This window comes from Pantherophis guttatus, chromosome 3 (assembly GCF_059756535.1).
Source record: "Pantherophis guttatus breed Tessera chromosome 3, ASM5975653v1, whole genome shotgun sequence".
Lineage (NCBI taxonomy): Eukaryota > Metazoa > Chordata > Lepidosauria > Squamata > Colubridae > Pantherophis > Pantherophis guttatus.
Window position 1 is genome coordinate 181,893,596 of NC_142065.1, and position 15,561 is coordinate 181,909,156.

Genomic DNA, 15,561 nt, shown 5'->3' on the forward strand with positions numbered 1-15,561 from the left:
CTGGGAAATGAACATTTTGTTTGCCAGAGTTTGTATTTAATCTGGGTAAGATCTACATTTTAGATGCTAGGATTGTTCTGCCGTATTCTTTTGTGACAGCTAAAATCACTTCTGAAACTTCAAGGAAACTGCAATGAAATTAAGATGCTTTTGTTTGAAGTTTGTGTATGTGTGTTTGTGTGTTTTAAGGATTTTTCACTTATTTTAGTTCTTTTCTTTTAAAAAGTAAAAAATTGTACAGCGGCCTTTTGGCAGTGTGTCTCTCATACAAGCAGTCCTTGACTTATAACCACAATTGAGACTACAATTTCTGTTGCTAAGCAAGAGAGCTGTTAACTGAGTTTTGCCCCATTATATGATCTTTCTTGATAGAGTTGTTACAATTGTTAAGTTAGTAAAACAGTTCTTAAATGAATCTGGCTTCCCCATTGACTTTACTTGTCAGAAGATTACAAAAGGTGATCACATGACCCCAGGACTCTGCAACCATCATAAATATAAACCAGTTGACAAGAGTTTTGATCACATGACCATGGGGATGTTGCAATGGTAGCAAGCGTACCAACCGTCATAATTCATTTTTTAGTGCTGTTGTAACTTTGAATGGTCACTAAGCAAATGTTTGTAAATTGAGGACTACCTACATATCAGTGGTCCAATTTTGGAGTGATGTACAGCACAAAATAATATGTGGTTGCCCATCTTTCCTTTGGAACAATGGAGGAGAAGATACTGCCTATTCTTTCTAGATTCTCATAACATAATTTTGAAATGGTGCAATTTACATGTTTAGTACACTTAGCAATGTTATTTTGTTTAAGACTTGCACTCTGACTTGTATTTGAAAAGCTCTTAATTCTCTGATTTGAAGAAGTGTCCAATTATAATCCAGTTTTAAGATTTATTTTTTAAAAAACATGAAAAGGTGATACAGTTTCATACTAGCAGTATATTGATAATGGATTAAACCATTGGAATGGGTAGCTCATTTTAATTCTTTATATAAAGATATATTGCTTTAAATAGTACCACTTTTTTAAAAATAAACTACCAATATTCTCTTTGATCCATAGCAAATGCCTTGTTTTGGTTTTCTTTTGTAAAGACGTAATAAAGGCTAGCCAAACAGTGAGAATTATCAATAGAAACCAAAGATCACTTTGAGACTCCTATAATTGCACAAAAAAGTATGTGCATAATAATTGTGCAGACAGAAAAGGCGACAAGACCAATCCCATCTAGTATAGTAGTTTCTATATACTGGCACTAGATGTACTGTTATTTATCTACATTATTTAATATATGTGTACTTTTGGAACTATACACTCACATTTGTCTTCTTTTTTAAAGAAATATTACTTAAGTATTTCTTTTTATGTTTTACAGTTTATGTGATGCAAGAAAATGTCAGAAAATTAAGTGATGGTAGCTTTTTATAACTGATTTTTAGTACATTGTCACTCTTCAAGATTATGTAATATTTTTTTACTTTATTAAAATCAATTGCTTTATTAAAAACTTTTTAAAAAATATTCTACTACAGATGTTTGTATATCAATAATATTCATTTTTCTATTTAAAAAGGTGTTAAAAACTAAAAAGCTTATTTATTTTCTAATATCCATTTCAGTTTACAGTAAGTTATTGGCATAAGCATGTATAGCTTTTTCATTTTTTAAATAGATTTAGTCTAGGATTTATTATATTTAGTCTTGGTTCTCACATCATGCAAACAAACACTTACTGCTGTCAACAATTAGAATTCTACTTTCAAAGAAATAGGATCAGATTGGTCATACAGTAACATTACACATGATAAACATATCAAAATGGTTTGGAAGATTTACTAAAAAGTTATGTTATAAAACATAATCAAGTGATTTTATGAAAGTACCAATATAGATTCAATTCATCCTTTGTTACAAGAGAAGTTTTAGTAAATATGGAATTTTGGGGAAAAAAGTTCCCTCAAGAACAGCTGTTGGAAGTACATTAAAACATGATAAAGTTAGAGGTCCTCTAAAGGTGGTGATGATTTGTTTAGATGTCCTGCCCTCTTTAAAAAAAAGAAGATTTGAGTCCTCAAATAATCTTTGGTAATGGCAAACTGATCTAGTTGTCCTCCCAAATCCACAACATATTATTTATGCATTGACATCATCTTTTCATAAATCATAATCGAAAGAACATCTTTGAAAATTCATTATAGTACAATTCTGCTGGAATAATATTCTAAAAGATAATTCAGAATTATTAACCAAAGTAAAAAAAAATCCATATATTAAATCTGAAGTAAAAGAAAGATGCTTTGAGACTAAACTAATCAAATAATAGTCTCATTTTGATACTGGAATAATTCTAATTTCTCAGTATTCAAATCACCTCCGCCATATCTTGAACCACAAACTAAAGAATGATATAACTTTTGCTAAGCATTGGTAGAATTTAAATTTTAGTCAGACTCATTGTTTTCAACCCTATGTTTTTAGACTAATCATACTAGGGAAGCCTCACTATCATTATTGAAGACTCAAAGTACCAATCCCATAATTCTACAACACTATACTATCTTTGCCAACTTGTGCATGGATATTGTTGAATAGTACAATGCTGTGGAACATCAACAATATCCCCAATAAAAGTTTTTCACCCAATGTTAGGTAAAAGGCCCCATAACCTGCCTGAGGTAAATGAGCAAAAGTATGTACTTGCAAATCTAACAATGATTCTGCTCTGAATTGAAGGAAATAATTTGGTCAGATCTAAGCAACATACACACACCCAGATTTCAATAGTACAAGTCAGATCAGCTGCCTCATCTAGATAAATGAGATTTTATATTTATTTATTTATTTATTTATTTTATTCCGAAGGACTCAGGGTGGTGTACAGCCATATTAAAACATATTAAAACAAGTGTACAGCCATATTACAGCCATATTAAAACAAACATATACCCATAAAATTTAAAAACAATTTAAAATATATAAAATTTTGGCCCTTATGTTAAAAGCTACAAACCCCCAATTAAGATTCATTTTCTAAGCCAGCCCGGCCTGTTGGAACAAAAGAGTCTTAAGGGCACGGCGAAAGATACATAGGTCGGGGATCATACGAATCTCTGGGGGCAATTCATTCCAGAGAGCAGGTGCCCCCACAGAGAAGGCTCTCCCCCTGGGTGTCGCCAGTCGACATTGTTTGGCCGACGACATCCTGAGGAGTCCCTCTCTGTGGGAGCGTATTGGCCGGTGGGAGGCTATCGGTGGCAGAAGGCGATCTCGTACATACCCAGGTCCTAAGCCATGGAGCGCTTTAAAGGTGGTAACCAACACCTTGAATCGCACCCGGAAGACCACCGGGAGCCAGTGCAGCTCGCGCAGGAGAGGTGTTACATGGGTGCACCGTATCGCCCCCATAATCATCCGTGCGGCCGCATTCTGGACCAGTTGGAGCCTCTGAGTGCTCTTCAAGGGGAGCCCCATGTAGAGAGCATTACAGTAGTCCAGACGGGACGGGACGAGGGTGTGAGTGACCGTGCGCAAGGCATCCCGGTCCAGTATATTAAACTGACATGGCGTTTATCAGCAATATTACCAAAAAGAAATAATCAAAAATTCCAAAAGTTAGTATGAAATCTGTGTCATCTAGACCTTAGATGTATTTTCCAAATCTGTATTTGTTTATTTACCATATTTCTACACGGCTATAATCCAGAGACTTGGTTTTTTTCCTATAATCATCTCTACTGTCATAAATATACCATATTCATGCCGTATCTCAAAATGGTATGTATGTATGTATGTATGTATGTATGTATGTATGTATGTATGTATTTATTTGTTCAACTTGTATGCCGCCTTTCTCCGAAGACTCAAGGCGGCTTACAATGCATTTAAAAGCCATATATAAAAACATTAAAAATTAAAACATTAAAAACAATTAAAACCCATTCACACCATTCATGGCCGGATCTCGCCAGATCGCAACAGCGAGATCAACGGTCCCAGCTATATAAAGGGATTCTTGAAAAGTCAGGGTATTTAGTCAATAAAATAGAATTTGGACTGTTAATTTTTTAGATATTTAATTTGTAATGGGCAAATGAAAATAACCTGAGTATCATTTAGGGTTAGCTGAACAAAGTTTCTCCTAGTAACAATTTTCACCTGCTGCCTAGCAGAATCTGTGAGTCTAGGAGAATTGCCAGATTGTACACCTGCTTATTCTGGGGAATTGTAGTCCCTATAAAAATCGACACTGAAACTAATATGCATCCAGATTATTTTTGGATAAAGATTCATTCTGCCTTGCTAGGATTTAATCATTAGATATTGCTATGATTATTGTTGTTATTTCACAGGGTTGCAAGATCAACTTATATTTTGCATTGCATTCGCAGAGTTATCAGTTCTCTGAAGATGTTGATATGACTGTGCAGAACAATATAATGTAGGATGGTTATATGACTGTTAATTGATGTGCTATTTAATGTTTTCTGCCATTTTGTTTTTTACTTTGTTTTTATTTTTAATTTAAATGATAGTTTTATTAGCTTCTATGCATTTTACTTTCATAAAGTTTTTTTTATTATATATGCAGCCCAGACTCACCATGTGAGGTAAATATAAATTATTAAATGTATATGCCTCCTGATTCCCAGCAATTCTGGATGATTCACAGTTGTTAAAAAAAAAACACAAAAACAAAGAACAATACAAAAGATAAACAACAAAGTTGAAAGGACAAAGATGACAAAGAAAGCAAACCTCGAGTAGGAAAGAACTAGTGTCAGTCAGAAATAAGAAAATATTTATTGAATGGAAAATTATCTAGTGAACAATCATGGTATCAGACCTCAATTTAAGTGTTTTTAATTAGCTTTAAGCCATTTTTATTTTCAGTCTTTACTGTTACAATGCAAACTACCATATTTGGCCATTGTAATCATTATTGAAGACCTTCAAAAATAGTTATATTAAAAGAACTATTTAACTATACGAACAATTGCAATTATAAAATGGTGACAGTATGGTGTAGTAGTTGAAGTGTTAAAATAGAATGTGGGAGACTCAGATTCAATCTATCTTTTGCTCAGGAAGGTTATTGGGTGACTTTGAACTAGACACTACCTGTCAACTCAAATTATCAAAAGAGTTGATGTCATTGGGGGAAAATGCTTTATACCCTGCTCTTGAGCTCTGTAAGAAAATATAAGAAACAAGAAACAAATACTTCCATAGTTTTGAGTTTTCCTTCTACCGTTGTCCTTTGGAAGTCACTGCTGTAAGGATATACAGGAAGTCCTCAACTTACAAAAGTTCATTTAGTGACCATTCGAAGTTACAGCAGCACTGAAAAAAGTGAATTATGACCATTTTTCACACTTATGAGTGTTGCAGCATTGCCATGGTCATATAATCAAAATTTAGACACTTGCCAACTGAGTCATATTTATGACAGTTCGGTGTCCTGGGATCGTGTGATCACCTTTTGTTATCTTCTGACAATCAGAATCAATGGGGAAGCCAGATTCACTTAACAACTGTGTTACTAACTTAACAATTGTAAAGAGTCACTTAAAAACTCTGTCAAGAAAAATCATAAAATGGGCAAAACTCACTTAACAACTGTCGTCTTAACAAGAAATTTTGAGCTCAATTGTGGTTGTAAGTTGAGGACTACCTGTAGTTCTGGTCAGATTTTGAGCCTGATAAAATTGCCAACTAGAGAGAGACCCTGTTCAACTAAAGCAAGATGCAAAGTATCCAAAGTCTTTCTGAAAAATGTATCTTCTCTTATCCCTATTTAAGAGGAAGCCCATTGACGATTGTGCTTTTTGATCAAGTTCACTGCTGAACCAAAAAATGACAAATTGAATTCCATTACAAATTCCCACAATAATTATTCAAGATCATTAATGGCTCCTTGGGAAGCACCCATATGCTGCCATCCAGTTTATGATAGGCATGTTCCCTGCTGTCTCAGATTTGCTGGAGCTCCTATTATATTCTTTCCTGACTGCTATATGTTCCTTGCCATCTACCTCTCAGCATCATTTGGAATTGGACAAAAGTAACAGCTATATAAAACAAAGGGAGACTATACAGTGTACCATTATAGGGGGGAATAGTGAATTAAACAAAGAGAGGTGGCATCATACACTAAGCTCACAAACATAAATAACCAATAAAGATATTTTTGGATATTCAGTTTTGATTTGTCCAGATTTAGCAGGGAAATATAACATATATACATAGAGTTATGTTGTATATGCATATATATATGTATGCATATATTTTATATTGTATATCAATCAGAACTGGATTCAGGTAAGACTAACAGTAGTTGGACTCCAAACACATTGTAGTATTTAGGTAAAAGTAGTGGTAATATTTGTAGTATTAAGATGCAGCGCTGAATGCTATTAGCTAATAAAAACATGTCTAAATTCCAAATTCTACTTATTTTCAAAGGTGATATTTGTAAGGGCATAAACTAGAATTCCTATATTTAAAACAGGCCAAAAAAATCTTACTCATAACTAAAGTATGATCCCAGGTTTCTTTGTTGTATTAATATAATTAAGTACATTTTCTCTACACAATCCTTTTCATTGATTTAAAAAATGAAGTTATCAAAAAAACCCAAAAACTAAGAAAAGTACATTGCTGTTTTAACAGCGAATACAAATCATTGCCAATTTCACAGTACATTTTAAACATGCGAAATTCCATTTTATATACCTAAATATGTTGGTTTGCCTAACAGTTTACTTTGTCTTTATTCTACTAATTACATTTGTAACAATGCAAGTTTGTAAGAAATCAGTGTATTTTTTCTGCTTTCCTAAACAGAATCAAAGCAGATTCCATAATACGTTTCTCCTTCCGACAAAATTTTTTAGAAAAGCTAAATACAATTTTGAGAAGAGCCAAATAATTTCCTGAATGTGTCTGCCATTGAAAAATTAACATTGCCAATTGAAATTTTAATAATAACAATATAATAATAATAATAATAATAATAATAATAATAATAATAATAACAACGATAATGATAATAATAATGATAATAATACTCATGGAGTATATACATTGCCTTTGGTTAATTTTTTTCCAGGATTAAATTTTGTAAGGCCTTTAGGAGTCTCAGGAGCCAACCTATAATAAACAGCTCTCACCTTCAAAATCATAAAACTGGCTTTCAGTTCTTGAACATTCGATCTAATTGCCTTGCTACATCAAAGGAAATATCTGAGGACTGAGAAAAATCACAGAGGGGGGGAGGGAGTAAAGGGCACTTCTGCTTCCAAAGGTTATGTGCTGGTGGCTTGGTGGAGCCCTGTAAAGTTATGGCCTAAAAACTGCTGTTTGCGATTAAGTTGATGGGCAAAAGTCTACCTAACCATTTCTCCCTGCTGCTGACACAGAGTCTTTGTTCACATTTAGATTTCTCAAACTGTTGCCGGGGTCAGATGGAGGTCAGACACCATGATGATGTATAGGAGAACATGTCTGGGAATTTCTCTCATACTTAAAACACATACCAGAAAAAAAGAGAGCACCCAGCTAAAATTGTCTGATGAGACCCAGATGATGACAGTATCGCTGTTCTTTTAAAAAAAATTATTATTCCTTATTTTTCCCTGGTCTAGACTCTGCAAGCACGCCCGTGCACACATACGCCATTTTATTCATGCTTATTCTGACAGCATTTATGCTCCTTCAAAATAAGGATGCTCCGTCTTGTTTTGACACGTCGTTTTCTTTCCCAGCTGGGGATGAACTGGTAAATCAAGAGAAGGGGGAGGAAATCTGCCCATCTGTGAGCATATTCAGCGTGGAATTGCCATAGGTTGTGTTAGACCATGAGTTTTGACTAGATGGGCAATGTGCACATTGTGCACACATCTCTCTCTCTATATCTATTTGCATTAACATAGCACAGTCTAGTCACAATCATAAGCGTACAGCATCGCAGACTGTGCCCTCCCATCACCCTTAATAAACACAGCATTGTTTCCAGCTGTGACTAGGAACCTTACAGTGTTTGATTAGTTATACCACAGAGAGAGGGGGGGAAGAAATAAGCATGCTAATACCAAAGGAATTGTTTATTCCATTCATTGCTGATTATTATTGCATCTACATTTTTAAGGAAGACGGGAGGTTTTTTTTTCCATTTCCCAATGTTTCTGGTTCTTGAAAATATTTCTCCCCAAAAAGCTGCTGGTACGTAGCTTGCAGCATAGCGTATTCAAGAAATTAATGCAAAATATCCCACTATATCTATTTCTTTCTTTCCATTTATATCGCCTATGGTAGCTTGATAGTGGCTTCAATTGTTTTCTTGTAGATTCAGCTCCACTGCAAGTAAAACACTAAGTAGCAATTTTTCTGTGCTCAGCTGCTCCACATGACAGAGGATATTTCATTCTGCTGTCAGAATGTTATTAATAAAACATGGGGGGTGGAAGGGGCCACAATTTCCCCTTTCAATCACTATAGCATTTACAATGAAAATTTTATGTAGTGTGTAATTTTGAGTTAATGCTTGACACTTAAAATGTTGGTAGCTGCATTTTGTATGGAATCTGAAGGGTTAATTGTATCATATTCCCCAAGCAAAAAAAAGCTCTCCTTATCAAAAGTGAATAGAGGCGTGTATGCAAATGTGTGTCTGTGACCCTTTGCCTTTCCAGTGTTAATTTATATGGTCATTAAAGACTTTATGAAATTGAGCAGCCTGGTGTTTTGAATCCCATTTGAACACCTTCTCCCGTCCTGCACTGAAATTGTTCTTTCTTTCTTTCTTTCTTTCTTTCTTTCTTTCTTTCTTTCTTTCTTTCTTTCTTTCTTTCTTTCTTTCTTTCTCGTATTGTGATGAAAACAGCATGCTATGCTGTAGGGAGTTGCAAGTCTGGTTATCTGGCATTACTCAGATTGCTAAAATTCATTAAAATGTGACATCAGCACAGTCACAGACAAATGATCACAAGATGAAAAGGAACAGTAGTCCTTTCACGGATTAGTGCTACATGGCCTTAGCCTAGAAGTTAACTGCATAAAAAGATTAATCCACTAGTAGCAACATAGCTAAGATTTACTGAATAATTAAATTGGGTTGAGTTACTGTGAAGATTTTCATGTAATCTAGGTGGTGTGAACATGTAAGTGAGGTGTAAGTAAGGTCACTTTTTTTAAAAGCAATATGCCAAGTTGTTTCATTTACCCCAACTGGTTCCTCCTGAAGAAGAAATCTGAGATCTCATATTGTATTTACAGACTGACATTAGCAAAATGTATCGATTCTAATCAGATTTATTTTTTTTGAGAGGTTTCTCAAATATGTTGCTATATATAACTTATTATGCTGAATAAATTACTTTAGTAATGCTGATAGTAATATACTATTTGTAGCCGAGAAGATCTACTTGTTCTGTAGCTCTAGTTATCACTGTATGTTTAAGAAAATATGGTTCCCGGGCTACATCATAACAACCCAGATTATTAATAATTGATATCTGATGTCTTTTTAAGTGTCCTTCTTTCAATTTCTGACAATGTCTCATTAAATGTAATCCTGATCTTATTAAAGATCATATTTACACCTCATGTTGAATGGTCCCTAAGCTAGCTTTTTTGTCATTTTTTTAATGCTCATTTGCAGAAGAACAAATTGAAGATGCAGAAGGGTCTACTAAAAGCTCATCAGTGGCTGTTGCTGATGATAAAGACACATGTGAGAAAGAGAGAAATAAAAGTGAAGGCAGAAAAGCTAGTAAAGACTCTGGTAAGATGCTAGATTTTTTTCCCCCACTCTCTTTTAAAATGGGTATTAAATAGATGTGTTTGTTTGTTTGCTTGTTTAATTTAAAACTGTCTGGACATTCCTGGTATTATCTATTGCATGTGTATTTTGCATGTGATTTTTATCAGTAGCCTGACATTGACCTATTTTTAATCATAACCATCTGACAGGATAGATGTGGATAAGCTGAAGAATATTATAGAACAACTAGTGAGATTATTTTTTAATCAAATCAGTTTGTGTGCTTGTAATTTTTTTAAGCACCTTTCATTAATCTTAGCTGTACTTGTATTCCTCTGATGGCATATTAATTTTTCATAAGATTCCACACTACTTGAGGAATTTCCCCTGCATTCATGTTTCATCTCTTTGCAGAGCCCTAAGACAATGGGAATGCTCCCCCCCCCCTCCTCCATCAGCTTTCTGTTCTTGATATATGATCACTTAGATTCAGGAATCTTCCCTCTACGTGGCCATTTATCTGGTATTTACAGGGGAGAAAAATACAGAAAATCTATGAAAAGGTTTACAGATGATTTGGCCAAGAAGGAGGAAATATCATTGAAAACAGATTATGAGCTGGGAAATATTGATCTTTAAGAATATACAAAGCTCTGTAATGAAAGCTACTGTCTTTGAAAACAGAACTCCCATGTCATGACATTTACTTGTGCACAAACAAACCCAAGGCCAGCATCTGGCATGGATACACAAAGCTTTTTCTGTATTTGATTTGGCAAAATGTGACTCCATCCATGCTTTTTATTTATGAGATGGAAATCTATGGTCACAATGAATATTACATTGGCTACTTTTGCTGCACGCTATTCCTAGTTATATTATGCTGGATTCACTGAAGCAGAAGAGGTGCTGAAGCAGGTTGAAAGCTATTAGTTTCAGGTGCTCATATATCTTTTCCTTGAATCCAAATGACAACAGCAGATAAAAGAGCTTGCATTCGCCATAAAGACATTCAGTTAATCAGGGATTATTATTTTACATGCAAATTTATTTTCATCTAAATGAACCATTACTTAGAGATACTGCTAAATTATTGTTTACTTTGTAAGCAGTAGAAGTATGAAAACACCTTTTTTTTTCTTTATGCAAAATTCAATAATATTTAAGAAATAAAGATTTGGTTCATAGATATATGTCAACTGTGTATCACTGCTCAGAAATATCCGTAGCACTAGTACTATTTAGCTTTTGAAATCAAGAACCTGAAGATCTATTCATAACAGAGCGTGTCTGTAGGGATTATTTAAAATATACATGCCCTTTCTTTGGAAGGTAAATCTAAAAGCGGTATTGGAAGACATGCTGCTTCGGCTTGTTACTGGGATCACTGTAGAAGTATAATGAAAAAAGAGAAATTTTATTTGTGAAATATCTGGCTTCTTCATGTTGTTAAGTAAGCTGTATATTTCTGAGATGTTTTCTGTCTAAAATATTTGCTATAAATCATCTAAGTTCTTTGATTAAGTTCATTTTTAATAGGGTAATAGGCAGAAGTGGTGAACTTCAGAAACATAGATAGCAAGTTCCATGAAAAATAATTCAAGTTTAATTAGCCTCACCTATGCTCCAGTTGTCCTGTGGTGCAGTGGAACACCTTTAGATGCTAAAGGCAGATGCTTTTGTAAGAAGCTTGAAAAAAATTAGTTCACATTTCAAATTCTCAAACTGACCTTTTGAATCCTACAATAGAATTCTCTAAATTAATTCTGCATATAAAGTATTCATTCAGTGAGGTTAATTCTCAACACAGCTGACAACTATGTTTAATGACTGCATAACTGCTTATGTATAATTGAATGTTAATTTGGATTTTCTTCTCCTGAATTAAGTATTGGCAAAGAAGTCCCAGAAAACCAACAAGTTAATCATAGCCTTAACAAGCTAGACAAAAAAGTGCTCTCACCCCTTTTTAGCATATAATGCATTAGAAAAGAAGGGATTAACATGTTTGGTGCTCAAGCATTTATATAAATTGTTGTTCTGTATTGCCTTCCTTATCTCAGATGGAGGCTTTCAAAGACTTGGCAATAAGAAAACTATGTTTACTGAATATTGATTTAGAAGACAAGAGTCTTCTAATGCCTCATTTATATTGTCATTTAATTCTAGTGCCACTTTAGATTAATTATAATCCAAATTACAACTCAACACAGTGTAGTAATTAATATGGAATTTATCCAGATTAATACATTTGCATAGAAAATGTAATAAATTTCTGAGATGGCTAAAGGGAACACTATTTAACAAGGTGGTAAATGTAAAGAATAATGGAAATTCATCATTTATTGTACAATAAAATTATTCCTTAGTTAAATTGTAATTAGAAGGAATCTTATACTGACTTCTATAATTTTTAAGTATTATAGTATATTTTAATTACAGTAATTGATATCAGAAGCCCTAGTCCTTATCAGATTCTTTAGTTTATAAATACCAGTGTTTATAGGACGTTGTGCTTTATTTCACAAGTTTGTATATTTGATTGATATTCCCTCTTGCAAACTTAACTAACATACAGTTATTTATTTATGTTAACACATTTATAATCTTTGTTATTTTAGGATTAAAGAATTATAAAATTGATGATTATGTGAATCACACAGTTCTGGTTTATGTTAGAATAATTTACTATTCCATTCTTATGAGACAGACCTGCACATTTTTATTTAGAAATCCAGAAAAAATCACTTAAAGTATGAGTAAGCGTGACATGCATACACAGTCAATGGATTATAGCTAATGGGGTCTGCTTGCTAATGAGACAAAGTTCTTCTTCCAGAGGAGCATATAAGTGCAAAAGAGAAAAGAAAAAGTAAAATAAAGAAATAATGACTTTTGACTCCTTTGGTAGAGATATGAATAAAGAAAATGCATCAAACTTACTATAGGGCAGTGATGGCTAACCTTTTCCAAACTGAGTGCCCAAAGCACACACCCGAATGGCCAAAATGCAATGTGTGTGCAGCCCCTGCCCATGCTCCCTGCCCCCTACGCATGCGCACGTGCCTCCCACGCATGCATGGGTGGGCCCCCTGCATGCGCCCCTCCCTCCCCCTGCATGTGCTCCGCTCCCATGCATGCGCGAGTGGGTCGCCTGCATGCACCCTCCCTCCACGCATGCATGGCAGAGACCCGAAGACCAGGTGGCTGATGGGAGGCACGCACGCATGTGCGACGTAGCAGAACTGGGGCGACGGCTCACATGCCAACAGAGAGGGCGCTGTGTGCCATCTCTGGCATGTGTGCCATAGGTTTGTCATCACAGCTCTAGGGTTAACATTTGTCCAGATTACTTCTATAATCATGTGTAATTCTAATAATCAAATTCCAAAATCAACAGTTCATTTCTTTCAGTTTCTCCCAAAAAATCCAAGATGGTTTCCATGTAGAAATAAAATAGGTCAGTCTTTTCTTTAATCAAAGCTGTCAATTTTGTCATCTCTGCCAATTCTATCAGCTTCATCATCATTGCTCCATTGTAGATATTTATCAGTCCTTTCACCATTGTGCATATAGAAGTCTCACTGCTGTTATCATATACTAAAGCAAAGTTCTGTAAGATGTTCCCATTTGTTTGTCCACTAAAGAAAAGAAAAATCTCTGGTTTCAGCTGTGTATTCACTTTTCAAATCTTCTGAATTAGAAGACATACTTGATGTCAGTATTTTCTAGCTGTCTTGCCTGTCCACCAAAGATGAAAATATATACCCTCTGTTTGATTGTATTTTCAACAAATGTTTGAAATTGTTCTGACCTAGGCTTCCTGAGTCAGTAAAACACACGAGTAGTCCCCAAAAACTGTTTTATTTTAAGAGCTGTGAATTCTGTTCATTCACAGTTGAGTCCCAAATAGTTGTAAAGAGTCCTTCGGGATAAGGCTGATAATCACCCACCTTTATCTCCCTTGACACACTGCCAAAGACCTAATTGGCAAAGCCACATGGAGTCCAGAATCAAACAGAGCTTCAGACTTTAAACTGCACAGAATTAACAATGTTGCTTCCTGCAAAGGCCCATGTGCCTTTGCTCCTCTTTTAAGTCTTATGGGAGGGGCCAATCATCTCCCAACTCCAAACAAAATCATCCCTTTTGTTTTAACTGTTCTTGCCTTCTGGCGGCTCTGCGCATGAGCGCACTGGGAACAGGCTTTCCCTGTTCCTCTGCCTCGCTGAGGTCCGACTCTGGAGGCTCCGGAGACAGCACTTTCCTCCCAGATGGCCCTTTCTTTGTCTCTGATGCAGAGCCCTCATCCGAGCCTTCCCCAGACTCCAGGACTGGCCCATGTTCCTTCCCAGCTTCCTCACTGTCTGATTCTGTTGCCAGGTGCGCAGGTTGCTGGCAGACCACAACAGAAATTCCCTTGTACATTTTTGACAATTTATCTGCTTTCATATACTGGCCATTTTATAAAAATGCTTTTTAAAATTAAAATTCATTGTAAATTTCAACCATTTCTTCCACATGTTCTACCATTGGTTTAACTATATATTATAACATTACTTTTGCCCATTGTCTCATGACAACTTTAATTTGTTCATCCTCTGTTTCTATTTTCAATAAAAGTTTCTACAATTTAGTAATAAGATTTTTATTTATTACATTATTTTAATATATGATCTTTGTACATAACTCCACATAGCAATAAGCAATATCATGTAGACTTATATATCACTTTATAGTGCTTTACAGCACTCTGAATGTCAACATATTGCCCCCAAATTCGGTTTTACCACCTTCAAATTAATAATTTTTAAATCAGACTTAAATCTTTCCATTAACTAAGCATAAGGAAATCAATAATATGTAGAACCTTCCATCTCCAGATTTTCTCTGGTTTTTAACTTAAATTCTCCTTGAGAAAAAAGTCAACAAAGCAGCATCAATTAAGCATTATGTTTAATTTTCATTTCCATTCTAAAATAATAATAATTAATTGGAGTGACAACTATAAAGGGATTTTAATATAATTATTTATTAAAAAATATTAAAATTCTAAATTGTCAATGTGGAATGTCTAATAAATGATTTTTAAAATGTACATTAACTTTACATGTACTTTAAATGTACATTGACTTTATCACACTACAAATAGCCGTGCCAATAAAATCTTAAATCATGTCCTTCCAAGTCCAATAACACCTCTTTGTTAAAGTCATCCATTCTTTCATTCTTATTAAGCGACAAGCTGCAAAATATAATTTTAAATCAGGTAGTTCTAGCCCTCTCTTTCTTTAGCAAGCAACAGTGATAACAGCAAAAAGTATTCATAAATAATAGTAATTCATAAGACATTTGTAAGTGAGATAATGCAGATTTTATTTATTTGTTTGCATCCCACATTTTTGTTATTATTAGAAATAACTCAAAGCAGCAAACATATCCATGTTTGTGTCATACCCAACAACTGCCATATAAATGGTCTTCTATGAGTAATTTTCACTGCCTCTACTTCCTATGTTTCACTTTCCTCGAACTTTAATTGCTTCCACTTGGCTTCTCCTGCCAGAGGGAGTGACCACTGTTCTGTCATATGGAAATATCACTCTGCATTTTCAGAGATTTCTGACCTTCTAAAGTGGTTGGAAACATACTAGAAATAATCTCCTTTGAAGGCTCAGGAATCCTAATGGAATCTGACTGTCTCAAAGGAAATTTCCAGCTGCCATGTCCAGCAGTTCTGGCTCAGGCTATAAATACAATTTAACCCAAGCACCCTTTTTTCTATAGGCA

General features: G+C 34.6%; 1 protein-coding gene across 5 annotated transcripts in view; it reads left to right on the forward strand.

The window, feature by feature from the left end:
- The window catches only part of ZFHX4 (zinc finger homeobox 4), a 198,334-nt gene that overhangs the window by 149,764 nt on the left and 33,009 nt on the right, over positions 1-15,561 (forward strand). For all 5 annotated transcript variants that reach the window (XM_060681930.2, XM_034429997.3, XM_034429994.3 and 2 more), the window contains exon 5: positions 9,670-9,792. In XM_060681930.2, the coding sequence (XP_060537913.1) occupies positions 9,670-9,792 (123 nt within the window). The remainder of the gene's footprint in view (positions 1-9,669; positions 9,793-15,561) is intronic.